At 41.7% G+C, this 16871-nt stretch overlaps 1 protein-coding gene across 1 annotated transcript in view; it reads left to right on the forward strand.

Annotated features, from left to right (window-relative positions):
- limd1a (LIM domains containing 1a) overlaps positions 1–16871 on the forward strand; it is a 37505-nt gene continuing 20634 nt past the window's right edge. The window contains exons 1-2 of the mRNA XM_017714403.2: positions 1–1748; positions 9734–9835. Coding sequence (XP_017569892.2) covers positions 551–1748; positions 9734–9835 — 1300 coding nt within the window. The 5' untranslated portion in view covers positions 1–550. The remainder of the gene's footprint in view (positions 1749–9733; positions 9836–16871) is intronic.

The raw sequence follows: 16871 nt of genomic DNA on the forward strand, positions 1-16871 counted from the left end.
GTGGTACATTCAACCGGCTAAGCCGACTGAGAGCCGCTCATATCTGCCTGCACAGCGAGCAGCCGAGAGAGAGACACGCCGCTCCGGAGGGGTGAGACACCCGAGTCCACACACTCTCTCACAGCCCGCGACAAACTTCTGACTGAAGTTTGTGTGGAGGTGGTCTCGTGAGCGCGAGCGCCTTAAAGGAGGCAGGAGCATCGCGAGGGAAGAGCAGCTGAGGAGGATCTCTCTCTCTCTCTCTCTCTCTCTCTCTCTCTCTCTCTCTCTCTCTCTCTCTCTCTCAGCAGCTTCTTTCACTCTAACGCCGCTTTGAGGACGGAGTTTTGGCCTTTTTTAAAGTGTAAAGAAGCCGTTTTCTCTTATTCACAGGGAGCTGTAGGTTCATTCCCGCTGTAAGTACAGTCGCTGCCGTCGCTTGTACTTTTCGGCGTGTTTTCATTTGAACTGCTTACTTTTTAACATGGAAAAAGTCTGAAGTGACTTCTTCACTCCCGGTCCTTTCAGTAGTTAACAGCGTCCTGAAATACTGAAAAAAAGCTTCGCAAGCATGGATAAGTACGAAGACTTGGGGCTCGAGGCGAGTAAATTTATCGAAGACCTCAACATGTACGAGGCGTCGAAGGACGGTTTGTTCCGAATGAAGAGAGACGCGGGAAACAACCCCGACTTTGAGGAGACCCGGAGAGTGTTCGCGTCGAAAATGACCAAAATCCACATGCAGAAGCACCAAGAGGAGATGGCCAAAAACAGCCTGGCGGCGAGGCTGAACGGAGGCCACGGGAAAGTGTCAGACGGCACGTTTTACACCAAAGACAGACCACCTATCAGTAGCTGCAGGCAAGGGGGCGAGGCCGCCGCTAAGCCGCCCATACTGTCCGGGCCCATGCCAAGCGCAGCCAGCATTAACCAGTATTCGTCATATGAGGGCCAGAAACATCATCTAGCCACCCAACACGACGCTCCCGGCAGCAGGGGTTATAGCTATGGAAACAGCCATGAGCATAAGGAGCTTGTGGATTCCTACCATCACCCACCAGTCAGCCCTGGAAACTCTCACATCCAGTCATCGCCTACACATACAGGCCACCCTTCCAGCCCTTCTGGTACTTGGGCCACTAGGAACAATCCTCCCTGTCAGGCATCATCATCATCACCCACCCTTAGCAACAGTTCCACAAGTCCAAGCTCACCAGGACCTGGTCAGAACCACGGAGTCGCTCCACCGCTTCATCAAAACCTGCCATCCCAAGCCTTTCCAAGTACTGGCAAGCCTGATTCTGTCCCGCAATCACCCACAGGCCCCTACAGAGCATCCATAGACTCTTACCACCAGCCTCCGACTCACGTGACCCCCTCTCATCACTTTGAGCCCACCCCGACTCAAAGGCCTGCTCATGGAGACCTGCGCCTTAATGGGGTTCCTCAGAGTATTGGGCCTACCCAGGTTACCCCACCAGCGCACAGCCAGCCAGAATCTCATCAGAGCAGTCCTAAAGCAGGCCATGGACTAGTACAGGGGGGTCCGGCAATGCCAGGCAGCCAGGCAACCCCTTCCGCTCAATTAGCTGCAGCGGAGCAGCCGGCCCACAGCGAAGCCCCAGGCCCCCCGCGGGCACTCAAACTGCCATGCCACACTCTCCATATACAGCCGGAGCATGGGCCATCTGCGGTTGAAATAAAATTAGAAGCTCTAACCGAACGGCTGGAAAAGGAGATGGACGCCCAGCCTAAGGCTGACTACTTCGGTAAGCCTGACGTGATCACTCCCTCCTGTTTTTTTTCTTCTTCTTCTTGTTAATCGTTTTCTCATCTGTAATTTTTGGGAAGCAAATGGTATTTGACAGCCCAGTGATTGAAAAACATGCTGCTGGTTTCCACTTGACCTTCACTGTGTGTGTGTGTGTGTGTGTGTGTGTGTGTGTGTGTGTGTGTGTGAGGGTGAGAGAGTCTTGCCAGCTTGAGCGATGCAGCCAAGTGTCTGAGTGGTGTGTGTGCGTATGTGTGAATGATATACTGCTGCTCCCCACTGCTGGTCCGTCTCCAGCCTGTGGAGTCATGGCTCAAGTCTTGTGTTAATCATTTGTCTCATTTGCTTCATCTCATCATCCTTAAATCTCCTCAGCCTGTCTCTAGGCCTGGGCAATAAACTAACCTGGGAAAGCCGTTCAGCTTTCATAAATCTAATAAGGAGGGCAGCATGTCATTAAAAGTATAATAAAGACTGGCATAGAATTAGAAGTAGAGACAAAACACAACTTGAGCTGGAATAAAAAGTAGGCATGCACCAGTCATGTTTTTTTAAGGATGGATTTTGTGGCTGTTTTTCATTTATTTTTTTTAATCCTCAGCTTATAGGGAGGGGGCTAAAAGACCATATGGCACCCACTAGATTATTTTCAAAACTTCTTATTATCCAGAGTCACAATATACATAATTTTATTTACACCTTAACAGTCCAAACTGTTTTTATTATAAATTTGTAAACGAAAAAAAAAGTTTCTTATTTGAATAACTATGCTATGCTATAACATTTTGGTATAGGTGTAGCAGCAGCATTCAAATACAGTGTGAGTATACTGGCCTACTTCACATCATAAAAGTACACCAACTGGCCAAAATAAAAATAATACTTTGACCAATTGCTGATTGTATGGAGCAAAAATCTGCTGATTCTGATGGTGCATCCTTAGTAAAAAGGGTAACAGGCCCAACACTCTTCATGTACCAGGTTTCCTATAAAACTGCAGTGGAATGTTTTGGTACCTCCAGCATCTTCAGCATGTGAACTGAAGATTGTTAGGAGCGTTTAATTTTTGTGATCTTTTTGGTCTAAAATTGACCTGGAATGTGAGAAGCGGTCCAAGAAAAGCTCTAATCCATCAGAATGTCACTTTGTGGAACCGAGTAAACACCTCTGGGTTTAATGATGTTATTAAACAGTCTTGCCCTCTGTTTTTGCGTAGGTTAAGTGTGTGTGGTTAAGTACATGTGTAAAATAGTTTTTTGTGAGATTTATTTCATGAATGGCCCTTTTACCAGTGCTCTTATAATAAATTGAAACAGCCCTTGGGCGACTATTAAGAAAGACACAGCTCCATAAATGTAATGGGGCAGTCAACCAGTGCAGAAAAACAGGGTGTGGACAGCAGCTTGGGTGCTCACAGATGTGACCAACAGATTTTGGGGCAGTCATCAAAACCTGGCTTGTATGCCAGCATTGCCACACTTTCAGTTCCTTTTTTATTAATGTGTATCGCCCATGTTTGCTTCCTAGTTACTTGTTTTATGCTGAACTGTGGGAGTGTGAACTTTGACCCTGTTTACCAATCTACTTACCTCCGAGGTTTCTTGGCTTTTGGAGTGTTTATCTTGTATTTTTCACCAAAGGTTTTGTTCTTTCTTTATCTGAACCCTCCTGAAGTGCTGATATGGACATATTTTAATAAGGGTCCATGGAAAATATGCCAAAAAAGTTGCAGCCTCCGAATAGTTCTGCTTTTAACTGTTGTTTAAGAAGCTTTGACGGGTGAGTGATGACTGCATCTACTGTAAAGCAACAGTGTTCTGACTTGCACCGACTTAGACGAGATACAGAAGTATGTAATTATACATTGAGATCCAAATTCTCTGAGTATCCCAGCAGTCCAGCACATTCACTAAAGTGTTGCTAAGCCTACTTTAAACATACTAATGCAACCACTAAGTGATTGCTAGCTTTTGTGTAACTAAAGGATCTGTCACATGACAAGTAGTGCGTGCCTGGCTGCCTGTCCTCATTCAGGTCCTGCTGACCCCTGTCCTTTTGCTTTAGACTGAGAATCTTTCTCTGACTCATACACTGTGACATGAAGATTTTGGCCTTGGACATGCATATTGGACAGGCATATTTCCAGCCTAGTCATGCTTTTGATGACATACAAAGTGAGAGGTGAGTGAGAGTTGAGCTCTGTGTTTATTCTCAGGCTTTGGTCTTTGTTGCTCTCCACACGGTGTTTTTCTCTTGGAATACCTGAAACTGTGTCCCAAATGCACAGCTGTGCAGTGAGTGATTCTACTGTTGAGGCAAACACAGCTCTAATTTACAATGATGGACTCGAAGCACACTTATAACAGAAGTCAACGTGTTTTGTAGTCAAAAAGTCAAAAAAAGTCATGAAAGTGTTCAACAAAAAGCTTGGAGATCTGTGTAATTCATTTTTTCTGATATGGAGCTATTTTCCATAACCATAAAAGATTACCTGTTTTTTTCTACACAGAATCATCTTCTTTGATGTGCACCTCACTGATTGGCAAAGCAGTGCACAAAGGTTCTGGGAAAATGAACACAGAGCCAAAGTGGTGCACCAGGGGGATGTTGAGGAATGTCTGGAAAACCAGCTCTGGAATTTATGGAGGGCCAGGGCCAGGGCCATGGGATGATAATAAATAGGGAAGAGCTACAATAGAGTCCAAACGTGAGAGGGACATCCAAATGGAAAAGAGCTACAGTTGACCTTCCTTCTGTCTGGAGTCAGTTAAGCATGGCCCCACCCTGTTGGTCCCTTTTGTTTTGGAAGAGACAGTGGATGAGATATGAGGAGGGGGTGAGTTTGGAGCAGGAAGAGAAAGAAAGGGGTGGTGGAGGGGGTCCCGGCTTCCACACACAAACACACCAGCAGGGGACAATTGCAGTGGTATGTTTAGTGCTGTTTTGATAAAGGATTACTTAATCTTTCTGTCCACCGAGTATCTTTATCTTAATTCTGCCTCAAGTTTTCTTGGCTGTCTCTCTTAACATTTGAACTTTAGCCAAGTGAAGCTCATCTGAGCTTCTTTGTGTATGTGTGCACTTATGTTTGGGAATATTTGCTGGATCTGTTAACAAAAGAATAAAAGAGGCCTTTTCTAATCCCTGCAGTTTAGATCTGATTAATCCATCGTGACAGATTATGTCAGATTATGTCTGTGGAGTGTCTGGCTGCTCTTGACTCTAATGTGAGGTTTTAGGTAGTTGATGCCAGATTGTCCAAGCTATCAAGAAAGTATATTGGATTCCATTAACATGACTGTTCATCTAAGTTGGTGTTCAGCAGTCAAATGTTGAGGGTCCTGATTGGAAGCCTGTTGATTTTGATTTGCTGCTCTAAGAGAGTCCATGAGTAATTAAACCTTTTCTGTGGTTTGGATGCGTAGGCTGATAAGATAACTTAACATTAGCTTAGTGAACAGGCTGTAGATCCAAACAGTGCCACACACTACAGTACAGGTTTGATTCTTGCTAGCTGGTTCTCTGCCGAAACTGCTTTAGTAGGCCTAACATGCCATACACCACAGCACAGGATTGGTTCCAGCTAGCTAAAATGCTAAAATGACACCCATTTTGAAGATTTCATGAGTGTGAAGTCGAGTGATGAAGTCGATGTTAGAGTGAAAGCCAAAATGGAATGTTCTCTGGTGTGTAGCTCTTAGCAGTTGCTAATCCGCCATCATCAATTGCCAAGCCTTACCTATCAAACTGTAAGCCCCTCTCAAATATAAATGGGTGTAATTTGTTTGAAAGTTCAGACATGGATTAGAAATTTGACACATCATCATTTTCAAATACAGTCCTCATTTTTAAATACTGCAGTATGTAATACCACCCAGCCCTAGCTGAAGAACGAGTTCATGCATTCCTACAACAGATCCCTCACACAGAGGGGCACTCAAAAACACCCTCTATGCACTCATACTGTAGACCACATCATTGTGAACTCCTAACCGAAACTCTGTGAAATACAGCACAGGACCAATCAAAGTGGAGGGCTTTGTTTACAGCTGCCTGACCATTATGGTTGGAGAAGATAAGTGTGAGTTAAAATGCATTTGTCTATAAATTTGACTTGCCAGTGAGCTGCATTGTTCTTTTAATCTGGATTGAGCCATTGCAAATAAGAAAATAATCTGATTTAAATTGCTGAGTATGATTGCAAGCATCACTTCACCTGGTACGGAACATGTGTAGCCTATTAATTGCATGGGTTTCTCCCAAATGCACACCTGGTAGGCTTCTTGCCCTGTACTTCCACAAGTTATTGATGTCACCAAAGCGCAGACTTTGAGTAGGGCCACATGGTTTAGGAGAGCCTTGTAGGACAAGTCTTTAGACTGGAGTGTACTTGTGCCTCTGACACTGAGTGCAGTTCACTGGGTACAGAGTCTGAACACTTCCCCCCTCCTTATGGCAGGACATGGACCGAAGACTTCCTCTTAGCGGGAGATATTGCTGAGATTCTACTACACAGGAAGCTTATTTTCATTCCAGGAACTCTGTATTTTGACATGGCATCTAGGGCTGGGCAGTATGAATGAAAATCATTTTCGTAATAGTTGCACAAAAGATCATCAAAGTATTACCAACTGTGTGAAGCTTCCTCATAGTTCTGCTGCATGATGGGTTTCTAACTTCTTTATTCTATCTGTGTTGTGACTTTTAAATGTAATTCGTCTAGCAACATATTTCATAACAATATTTATTACAGATTACACAATGCTGCTTTTTCTTTTCCCGGTACTGCAACCAAGCTTTAAAATGAAATATTGTCTATGTCTAAAAAATGTTAAAAAATGTCTATACCATGCCGACAGCGCTCAAACACTCTACTACCCCGCCTTTACTGTTATCATGTGACATTATGTAGTTACTGAGGTATCATGTGAGCTACTTCTCTGCTGTTTTAGGATAGATGTATTACAGATGTATTACAGACTCCAGATGTATTACAGACTCAGATTGGATTCATTGTTTTTTTCCACCTCTGATATGTGATCCATCTTCAATGTTTATATCACTGTATTAATACTCACTATAACAGCACCAGGTCCCAGTACCAGTATTTCAGCTGAATAAGGGATTTGCCTGTGTAAAGTAATGTTACACAGTATGATGGAATAGCTTGATTCTGTGGTGTTTTTGTGTGGACAGCTTTGCTCATAAAGCAAGCCGTGTGGGTGTGGTAGTGTCTTCTAGTAGTGCTAGAAGCTCAAGGGTGGTTGGTTCCTTTAAGGCAGGCTTTACAGAGTGGGCAGAGGTTGGCCGACTGATGTTTGCTGGATACCAGGGGAAACAGAGGCTTCTTTGTGAGGGTCCATTTCAGCTTCTGGCTGGTGAGCTCTTTCTCTGAGGAGAGTTTGCTCTGGGTAATGCTGTTAGCTCTGTGGGATGCTGTTGATCATGCCTTTTCTAATCTGCTGTGAGTGTACTGTTATGCACGTGTACAGAAGGAATGTCGTGAAAGCCTCACAAAGGAAACTCTTCTGTGTTCTTTTCATCAAGCAGCACAGCCATAGGCCTTGTGATAATCGTTGGGCGTCCTTCATGGAGCTGACTGAAGTGTTTTTTGAATCAGGTTTTATTCTTGTGCTAAATGCCTGGTATTTTATCTGGCAGTTAGCTCAGTTTCTCATGCTCCAAATGACGATTGATGCCCACACATGACCACCTAGAGCTAATGCATCTACAGAAGTCCTCCACTCTCAGTGGGTGTCAAGTTGTATGGAGTTTTGTCCTTGTCAGTGTATTATGGGTTGTAGAAATGTTGTAGGCGGTAAGTTAACTGTTTTGTAATGTTTGAATATAAAGGGCTAGAATAATATTCAGTAAATGTATGTTACTGTGTAAAAGCCAGATAACACCCTTCATTTATTTAAGTCAAAACGGGCATTAAGGACAAGTTATTCATTTTTAAGAAGATTATTTCTGAAGAGATTAGATGTAAGACAGTCCACTTGTATAATGAAAAGGAATGGCAAAGGAAAATAAACAAAACAATAAATAAAACATGTTTTCAAAACAGGAGTTAAAAATTTGTTTAGAGGTACAGAGGAAAATATAGACTCCTCACAGCTGTGCAAGACCTGGTAGACCTGCAAAGCTGTCACCTTCATATAAACAGTACTTTCAATATTGATAAATAGGTGAAACTGAAGCTCCACTCTTGCTTAGATCTGAAACAATCCACAGCATTTTCTATCCTGTGAGAGGACAACTCAACACTGTGGTTCAGGAAGGAACTGTCAATGAGAAAAGGTAGTAAACAAAAAAATGCTGCAGATCAAACAAAGAAGCTGCTGGTGTCCAGACTTCAACATCACTAAATGTGTTTGGCATTATTTGGATTGTGTGAAGCAGAAAATGGAACCAACTTCTAAGGCTGAACTTCGAGGTGTGTGGAATTCCCTGGAGATATCTCTGGAACAGAAATATCCCTGCAGATTTTTCTAAAAACTAGAGGCAAGAAAGGAGTAGAAGCTGTGTAAAAGTAAGTAATGGGAACACTAGAACAATATCAGATCATACTTGGTGATACAGGCTTTTGTTTAATTTGCTATTAAATATATGTTTTCTGCTTTTTTTTGTCCTAGTCTGTACTTAATGGCCGTTTTCATTGGAAATCAAATAAATGAAGGGTGGTCTCTGACTGTTGCACAGCACTGTATGTGCTTATTTTTTGGACAAAATAAAATGTGTTATAGTTATAAATAAGTTATAGTTCCTGTCACATTTGTGTATTCAGTATTTAAACATAAATCTGAATTGTACCAAATATCACTTATCAAAGTGAAGTCGGAGATTTCAGGATGCATTGATTCATTTTCTTAAAGAATCATAGAGTCTTACAGATCATGGATTTACACCTCTAGTGTCTAATACAGCTCTGATGTAGTCTATAAAGACAGTTGTACTTTATTTCAGTACACAGGCAGTTTTTCCTGTGCTGTTTCTATTGGTTGGATTTCACCTGAAGGGAGACTGAAAGTAGCACATTATAAAGGGCTCAGTTTCCTTTTGCTCTTTTGCGTGGTTTCACTGTGCACTAAGTGAGAGTCGTTATTGTGACTGGGCCATAATTATGTCTCTGCAGCAGTCCTGTGGAGCTGTGGAGGCTGAGCTGGTAGACGAGGCGAAATGGAGAGATTGGAGGGAAAATACTGTAATCAGGCCTGTCTTCTCACAATAAACAGCGTGATAGGAAATGTCACAGCACACTGCCTTCATACTGTGCTTACTTTGAGTTGGAGTATGATAAAAGTTTGCCCTAGTCTTTTTTTTTCTCGTTCTTTTTTATCTGTACTTTGCTTCCTAATACTTTTTCCACATCCTGTTGATAGAGAATGCGTGCTTGTGAGTATGTTTAGTGTGTTTGGTAAAGTTTGGTGGGAACCCTTCGTAGTCTGATTACCGTGTTCATGGGGCAGAATTCTCAGCCCGTGCCAAACCAAACAAGCGAATTGGATTATATTTACATCTATATTGATACAGTGTGTTACCAGCCTGTTCTGCCTCTCACCTTTCCCACCTCTTTTTTCTCCTTTGTATTGATTTGAGAAATGGCTTCATATCAGATTTGATGTCATTAAATCTTTAAAATATAGACTGGAACACACTGGAATGAATTTATTTTTTGAAACATGTCCCAAATATAATGGGGAAAAGCACAATGATTGCTTTGACATCTACTAGTACGTAACAATTCCACTGGGCTTAAGTGCATGTGCTGAATGGCAGACCAGCGGTGTACAGAGAATTGGCACCACAGAAACCCAGTGAGGGTTGTTTTGTGTGGTTTCTACATGAGATCAATCCCACATCTCTCCAGCAGCGAGCCTGTAGACTGTACTGGACTGACTGTTTATTGAACTTTGTAAATAATAAAAAGTAGAGTGTTGTGCTGCTTGGCTGATATGGTTGTCTTGTGGTGCTTCTTTGCAGGCAGTTGTGTGAAATGCAGTAAGGCTGTGTATGGGGCCACCCAGGCATGCCAGGCCATGGGCAGCCTCTACCACGACAGCTGCTTCACCTGCAGTGCCTGCAGTAAGTATCCTCATCCTTCTCGCTATGTATCTGAATCAAAGATTCATAGATTTTAAATTGCAATTTGAAGAAGTGTAATTTTAAAACTGCAAAATCTGTCGTTTTTAATATAGTCTACAATGTTTGCCTTGAGTTTTCATACCACAGTTTAAATACCACAATGTTGGTAAGAAAAATTGTAATTTGAAACATTGCCCTTCTGTCTACTAGACGTATCATAATATACATATTCTCACCCAGATGAGGAGGTGTATTTATTAACATTGGTTTCCATGAGTTTCAAACATTTTTTCATTTGTCTCTAAAAGACAACAGTGTCATTCTCTTGGAAGAAATAAATAAAAAAGAGTATAAACCAAAGTGTAATATCTAAATAAAAGTAAACAAAAAATATAAACCCTAAGGGTATATCTTAATATCAGATGACCTGAACATTCTAAGCTCATTTACAATATGATCTTGTGTTTGTAAATCAAGTCTGGCACTCATTTTCTGGCTGAAATGAGTGGCTCAGTCACTCCTAGCAAAGTGTGGAATCTACAGCCGACTTGAGGTGGACCAAATAGTGGTGAAAATTGGTAGCTATTAATGTAGAAAGTTAATAGTTTCGCCTGTTCAGAATTGGCACTTAGCAGCTGCTCTAATCCTGCAGGGAGAAGTAGTTGCTGAGACTCGCCAGCTTCAGAATTTTCTTTTCCACCTTCAGTGGTGTACCAGTTACATTCTGGTGCCTCAGGCACCATTTAAGGTGGAACGGAACAATTCAAACAAGAAGCTGGCAAATGAGAAGCACATCAGCTTCATACATTTTACAAGAACCTATTCTACGTTTGCGGAAGGGTATCTTGGCGGATGCTGGCAGGTGCCAGAATGTAACTGCTGCACCGTTTAAGGTGGAATGTGAAAATTTTAACAAGAAGCTGGGGGACGAGAAGATGAATCCAGCTTCAAGACTTTTTATTGTCTGGCAGTTTCTTGTTGCAGGATTAAGTTACCAACTGGAGTGCTTATAAATGCAAGTCCGTTCATCTCTAAATTATGGATGTTCATCTTAAATCTTTCAAAAATTCATTTTAACATGCATGTCATGGCACCCCTAGTATTGAAATCATTGCATACTTACTATATCTGTCTGTCTACCTCTTGACATCTAGTTTACTAACGTCCAGTCTGGCTGCATACATATGGTACACGGGCTGTTAGTCACCTGTTGAGTATGAATTAGAGTAAATCAAACAATGAAATTTAACAAAATGTCAACAGTGTTGTTTTCTTTTTTTGTAATGTTTAACCTGGATGATATTTTTTAAAACTAGTTTCTTTTAGGAAAGAGTATATCCAAACTGTGTGACTAGCACCGGCCGTACAGTCCAGGCAGTTATGGATCGAGGTTAAAAATATGAATTTTGGGAAGTGGCTGAGAGATGTTGTAATACTCCATATTCACACAAGACAGCACACATCATTTATAACAGTGATTATACCTCACCTATTACACTGATTTCACCTCACCTAGTGTTGGACAAATTTTTATTGTTGAATATGCACAAGAGTTCCTGAACGGATTACTGGTTAAACGTGCAGAAGGAAAAAAACAAAGCAAAATTTTAATGTAGAGCACTTTCCAGGCACTGCACAAAAATTTGATGTTTTATTATACAAAAGTAGCCGAGGGAAATTGGTAGATTTTTAGAAGTTAGTTGAGTGATACAGTGGAGACTCAGATGAGCTAACAAGCTAAAAGTACAGCTACCTGGCACAACACAGAACGCTCATGGGGAGTTGTCATCTTCTGCAGATGTTTTTCTCCTCTTCAGTGAACGATGTGTGGAAGTTAGTTTGTCAGAAATATATTTTAACTGGTTCTAACAACAGCTTAGCATATTAAGTGATAAAACAGGGCAAACTCTGCCGTCTCAGTCACATCTGTAACGGTGTGTCCTTTATTTTTATGGTACTTATTTTTTAGAGTAGCGAAATATAATATAAGATAATTGGCATTTCACTGAGTAGTTGGTCTGGGTTTTGTCTCTGTCTTTCCATGAGGAAATGCTGCAAGTACCCAAACAGTGATTTCAGTTTTTGAATACTGGCACGTGGTCAACCAAGTTCTCGAGTACCTGTGAATGTCCCTTATGTGAACCTGCAGTGAACTATAATGAAAATGTAATGGTGTGAGCCAAGAGAACCACACTACAGATATAAACATGCTCTTAGTGAGGTGCATCATCTGCAGCAGATAAAGTGCTTCACTTTAAAGACTTGAAACACTGGATCTATGAGTAGTCATTTGAAACTGAAGTACGAAAGGCTCACTCTGCAGCTGCTGGAGCTCAAGCTAGTGTACAACTGTTAAAATCATTCTTTCATCAGCCATTGGCACAGAGGTGAGTGGAGAAAAAGAGCTGGCTGGCTGCAGAAATTATCATAAGCCACGTGGCATGCAGCATTCGAGGGTGGACAGCGGTGACTGTGATAGCCAAACAGCTACCAGGACCTGGATATCATTGCGGTTGGGACCAAACCTTACATGAAATGGTCCAGGATTACTTGGAATAAAGTTTTAACTTGAACTTCCATTGAAAGACAAGAATGTTTAAGAAAGTTTGCGTTTTTGAATACAAGATTTGTTCCAACAGTAATGCTGTATTTCTGGATCTGAAGGTGTTTTTGATGCAGTTCAATTTATTCAGATAATGTCATATTTCAGTACATATCCATTAGCTGCCTGTTTGCCCTACAGACACTGCTTGTCCCTTTTCCTCTAAATCTCTCACAGCCCTGCCTCTCTTGGTCTTTTGTGTGCATGGTAAACTGGTTGCACTCACTTATTTGGTTTCAGGGAGTGTCTGTGTTCAGGTCATGTCAGGAAGGTGTAAAGAAAGGTCTGAATGGACACCGTGGAACTGAAAGATCATGTGTCCTGTGAATATGAATGTTGTGGTTTGGTTGGGCTGCGTTGTGTATAGCGGACATCAGATATCATGTCTTCTGAATCACATCTGAATGACTCAGGGATTGAAATTAAGCTTCTTTTTTTTAAAGAGAGGAAGGTTTTTCTTATGGACAAGTAAATCTACAGTTTACTTGTCTGAAGACCAGAATTACTTGTCCAGAATGAAGGTCAACAACAACATTTGTAAATGACTGCTGTATTACATTAGTTTTGTACAATGTTAAACTCAGCACTAAAGAAATGTGTGTGAGTAATGTGAGTGAAAAAGAGAGAAAAAAACAGTTCAATCCTACAGTTTTTCCAGTTCTTCTCATGCTCTGATTAGAGAGAGGTGGAGAGAAAGGGAAAGATAGATATTTTAGGCCCAATCCACTTAGCCCTTACCCTATGTGTTTATGTCTGGGTGTCCTGGTTTTTGTTGAGATAGAGGGGTAGGGCAAAGTGTTTGGGCTACAAACCTCCAAACAGGGGTTTTTCAGATGCACACTCCAGATGAAGTGTTAGGAGGGAAAAAAGGAAAAAAACAAAAATGAAAATATGGCATGAACGAAACCCACAAATGTGAGTATTTTCCCTGATAAAAAGTACGATAATTATGTTAATATTTTAGTTTAATTTTGTTTCAATGGTATTATGGTATTTTTCTTCATAACAAGCATAAAAATCCCTAATTTTATGCTGAGTAGCTAGTTAGCTAAATTTCTGCGCAATTAAGATTTGGGCTGGTATTGTCAACAACTTTGAGATACTTTACATAATACAGTTCAAGCGTCACAATACAAGACTGAAGACACAGCACATCAGATATACAACAGACATTTTAGGTCAGTGTTTACCCTAAATGTGTTTAAAAGCAGCAGTGACAGTGAATGAATAATTAAGTTTAGTGAGAATGATAATAACATTTTTTATTAATGTTTTCCTAAATGTTTCTTTAAAGTTTAGAAAATACAGTGATGATGAATAAATAATGCTGCTTGAGTGTGTAAAAACTGTGTTATAGGTGTGCTTCACTCTAGAGTTGCTGGTCAGAGCACAGAGAGACAGGACTGCCTTTTGTACTTGTAATCACAATAACATCAACATAGGAGGCAAAACATAAATAATAATGTCAGTTACATTTTAAAGTAAAAAACTTTATAAAAGTAAAATAGTCAGTGAACAGCAAAATCTTCCTTAACGCAGGACACAGATCACATACATTACAGGTACATCATCCATTCAGTAATACTGAACAAACATGTAACTTAAATGCTAAATGTTATGCACTCGTCACAACTGAAATAGCTGACTACATCCTCAAGTTAATCTACATCTGTGAAATCGATTCTAACTCAGGTACACAACTAACAAGGGTCATACAGGCCTTAACAACTGTTAGCAATTGATACTCACTTTATTCATTCAACTAATGATTGAACTTTGCTCTGTGCTCCAGTTGTTCCGAATGTGTGACAACATCTTATTCTCCAATGCAGCCTTTTGTACAAATAATAATAAATGAAGAGCATGTTTGCTTCATTTTGGATGTTTTAATGTTGCACTCTCAGACTTAAATGCAGTATCAGAAGAAAATACAGCAATATTGATACAGTAATATTTTCTGCATGTCAGTATCAGATCTTGTCAGTGCTCATGATTGGCATTTTAATATTTTGAGCACAGGTATATAATGAAATTATCCTTCTCTATTCTCAGAACACATTTGTTTTTGTTTTGTAAAATAATTCAAATAAGCCTGTTTGTTATTTTCCTTGTGTATCTGCTTCCACTTGTCCGACACAAACTCTCACTGGTAACGGATAAGCATTATTGCTGTGACTGGTTTATGTGTTTGTGAGGGGTCATTGTCCACAGCACTGTCAGGTGTTTGTGTATTTGTGTGTTGAATTCTATATAGATCAGGAAGCTGGGGGTCAGGGCTTTGCTTGGTGTGTTGGCTGCAGCGTGTGAGGGCTCAGTGGACATGCTGAGAAGTGTGTGACCAGGTGCTGACCAAACGTGAGCCACATCGTCCTATAAATCGTTTTAATAAATACCCCTTTTAAGCTTGGCAGCCACTACTGCAGTAGTGCACAATAACTATTGAAAGAGCAACTTGGTGAGGCATTTCTAAGCTTTTCATCTGCATGACTGGCGCTCTGATACGGCTGAGTTCTCCAATTAAAATTTCTCCCCTAATTACTCAGGCAAACAGAGAGGGCCTATTGATGTCTGCTGCTAGCCATTAACGTGTGCCATGAGGCTGGACCTTTAGCCCGTTCCGTCACTCACCGTGATGACTCTGAATCAGCTCTTGTATGGCGCTGTGTGTGGCTCTCAGTAGTGTTAGATAATATATGATCTGTATCGGTGTCACACAGCAATATTGATTCTTATTTTTAGTGGATTTGAACTATTATAAAAACCATAGCCAACTGCAGTGTGTGTCATATGCTTCAGATTGTTTTGTTTTTTTTAATAGGAAACTGGCTGTTCAAATTTAAATGAGGAGCAAGTTTCCTTTTCTGGAAATGTGCTTTGTGTCTGCAGTATTACGTAAGGTTCCCTTTGGTGTCATTTAAAGAGAAGAAAATGGAGGAAAACAGTCCAATCCAAATGAACTATGTCAGGTTTGTGGCAAGTTTTCATTTGAAGTGCCAGTATTCAGGGAGCATGGGTTCCTTTATTTTATTAAAGAGGAATTCAACCAATTTTTTTAAAATTCTGCATAAATCAGGGTGGTTTGATTTGAAATGTTGCAGTACAGATATTTACCGACTCAAGATTTTCTTTACAATGTGTAACTGCTCAATGCAATATACACTACTCAAAAAAATAAAGGGAACACTTAAACAACACAATATAACTCCAAGTAAATCAAACTTCTGTGAAATCAAACTGTCCACTTAGGAAGCAACACTGACTGACAATCAATTTCACAGCTGTTGTGCAAATGGAATAGACAACAGGTGGAAATTATTGGCAATTAGCAAGACACACTCAATAAAGGAGTGGTTCTGCAGGTGGGGACCACAGACCACTTCTCAGTACCTTTCTGCTTTCTGGCTGATGTTTTGGTCACTTTTGAATGTTGGTGGTGCTTTCACACTCGTGGTAGCATGAGACGGACTCTACAACCCACACAAGTGGCTCAGGTAGTGCAGCTCATCCAGGATGGCACATCAATGCGAGCTGTGGCAAGAAGGTATGCTGTGTCTGTCAGCGTAGTGTCCAGAGGCTGGAGGCGCTACCAGGAGACAGGCCAGTACACCAGGAGACGTGGAGGAGGCCGTAGGAGGGCAACAACCCAGCAGCAGGACTGTTACCTCCGCCTTTGTGCAAGGAGGAACAGGAGGAGCCTGAGCCCTGCAAAATGACCTCCAGCAGGCCACAAATGTGCATGTGTCTGCACAAACGGTTAGAAACCGACTCCATGAGGATGGTATGAGGGCCCGACTTCCACAGATGGGGGTTGTGCTCACAGCCCAACACCGTGCAGGACACTTGGCATTTGCCAGAGAACACCAGGATTGGCAAATTCGCCACTGGCGCCCTGTGCTCTTCACAGATGAAAGCAGGTTCACACTGAGCACATGTGACAGACGTGACAGAGTCTGGAAATGCCGTGGAGAGCGATCTGCTGCCTGCAACATCCTTCACCCCTTGTAAGACCATATGCCGGTGCGGTTGGCCCTGGGTTCCTCCTAATGCAGGACAATGCTAGACCTCATGTGGCTGGAGTGTGTCAGCAGTTCCTGCAAGATGAAGGCATTGAAGCTATGGACTGGCCCGCCCGTTCCCCAGACCTGAATCCGATTGAGCACATCTGGGACATCATGTCTTGCTCCATCCACCAACACCACGTTGCACCACAGACTGTCCAGGAGTTGACGGATGCTTTAGTCCAGGTCTGGGAGGAGATCCCTCAGGAGACCATCCGCCACCTCATCAGGAGCATGCCCAGGCGTTGTAGGGAGGTCATACAGGCACGTGGAGGCCACACACAATACTGAGCCTCATTTTGACCTGTTTTAAGGACATTACATCAAAGTTGGATCAGCCTGTACTGTGTTTTTCCACTTGAATTTTTGTGTGACT

The sequence above is a fragment of the Pygocentrus nattereri genome, chromosome 3, assembly GCF_015220715.1.
Source record: "Pygocentrus nattereri isolate fPygNat1 chromosome 3, fPygNat1.pri, whole genome shotgun sequence".
In the NCBI taxonomy this organism is placed as follows: domain Eukaryota; kingdom Metazoa; phylum Chordata; class Actinopteri; order Characiformes; family Serrasalmidae; genus Pygocentrus; species Pygocentrus nattereri.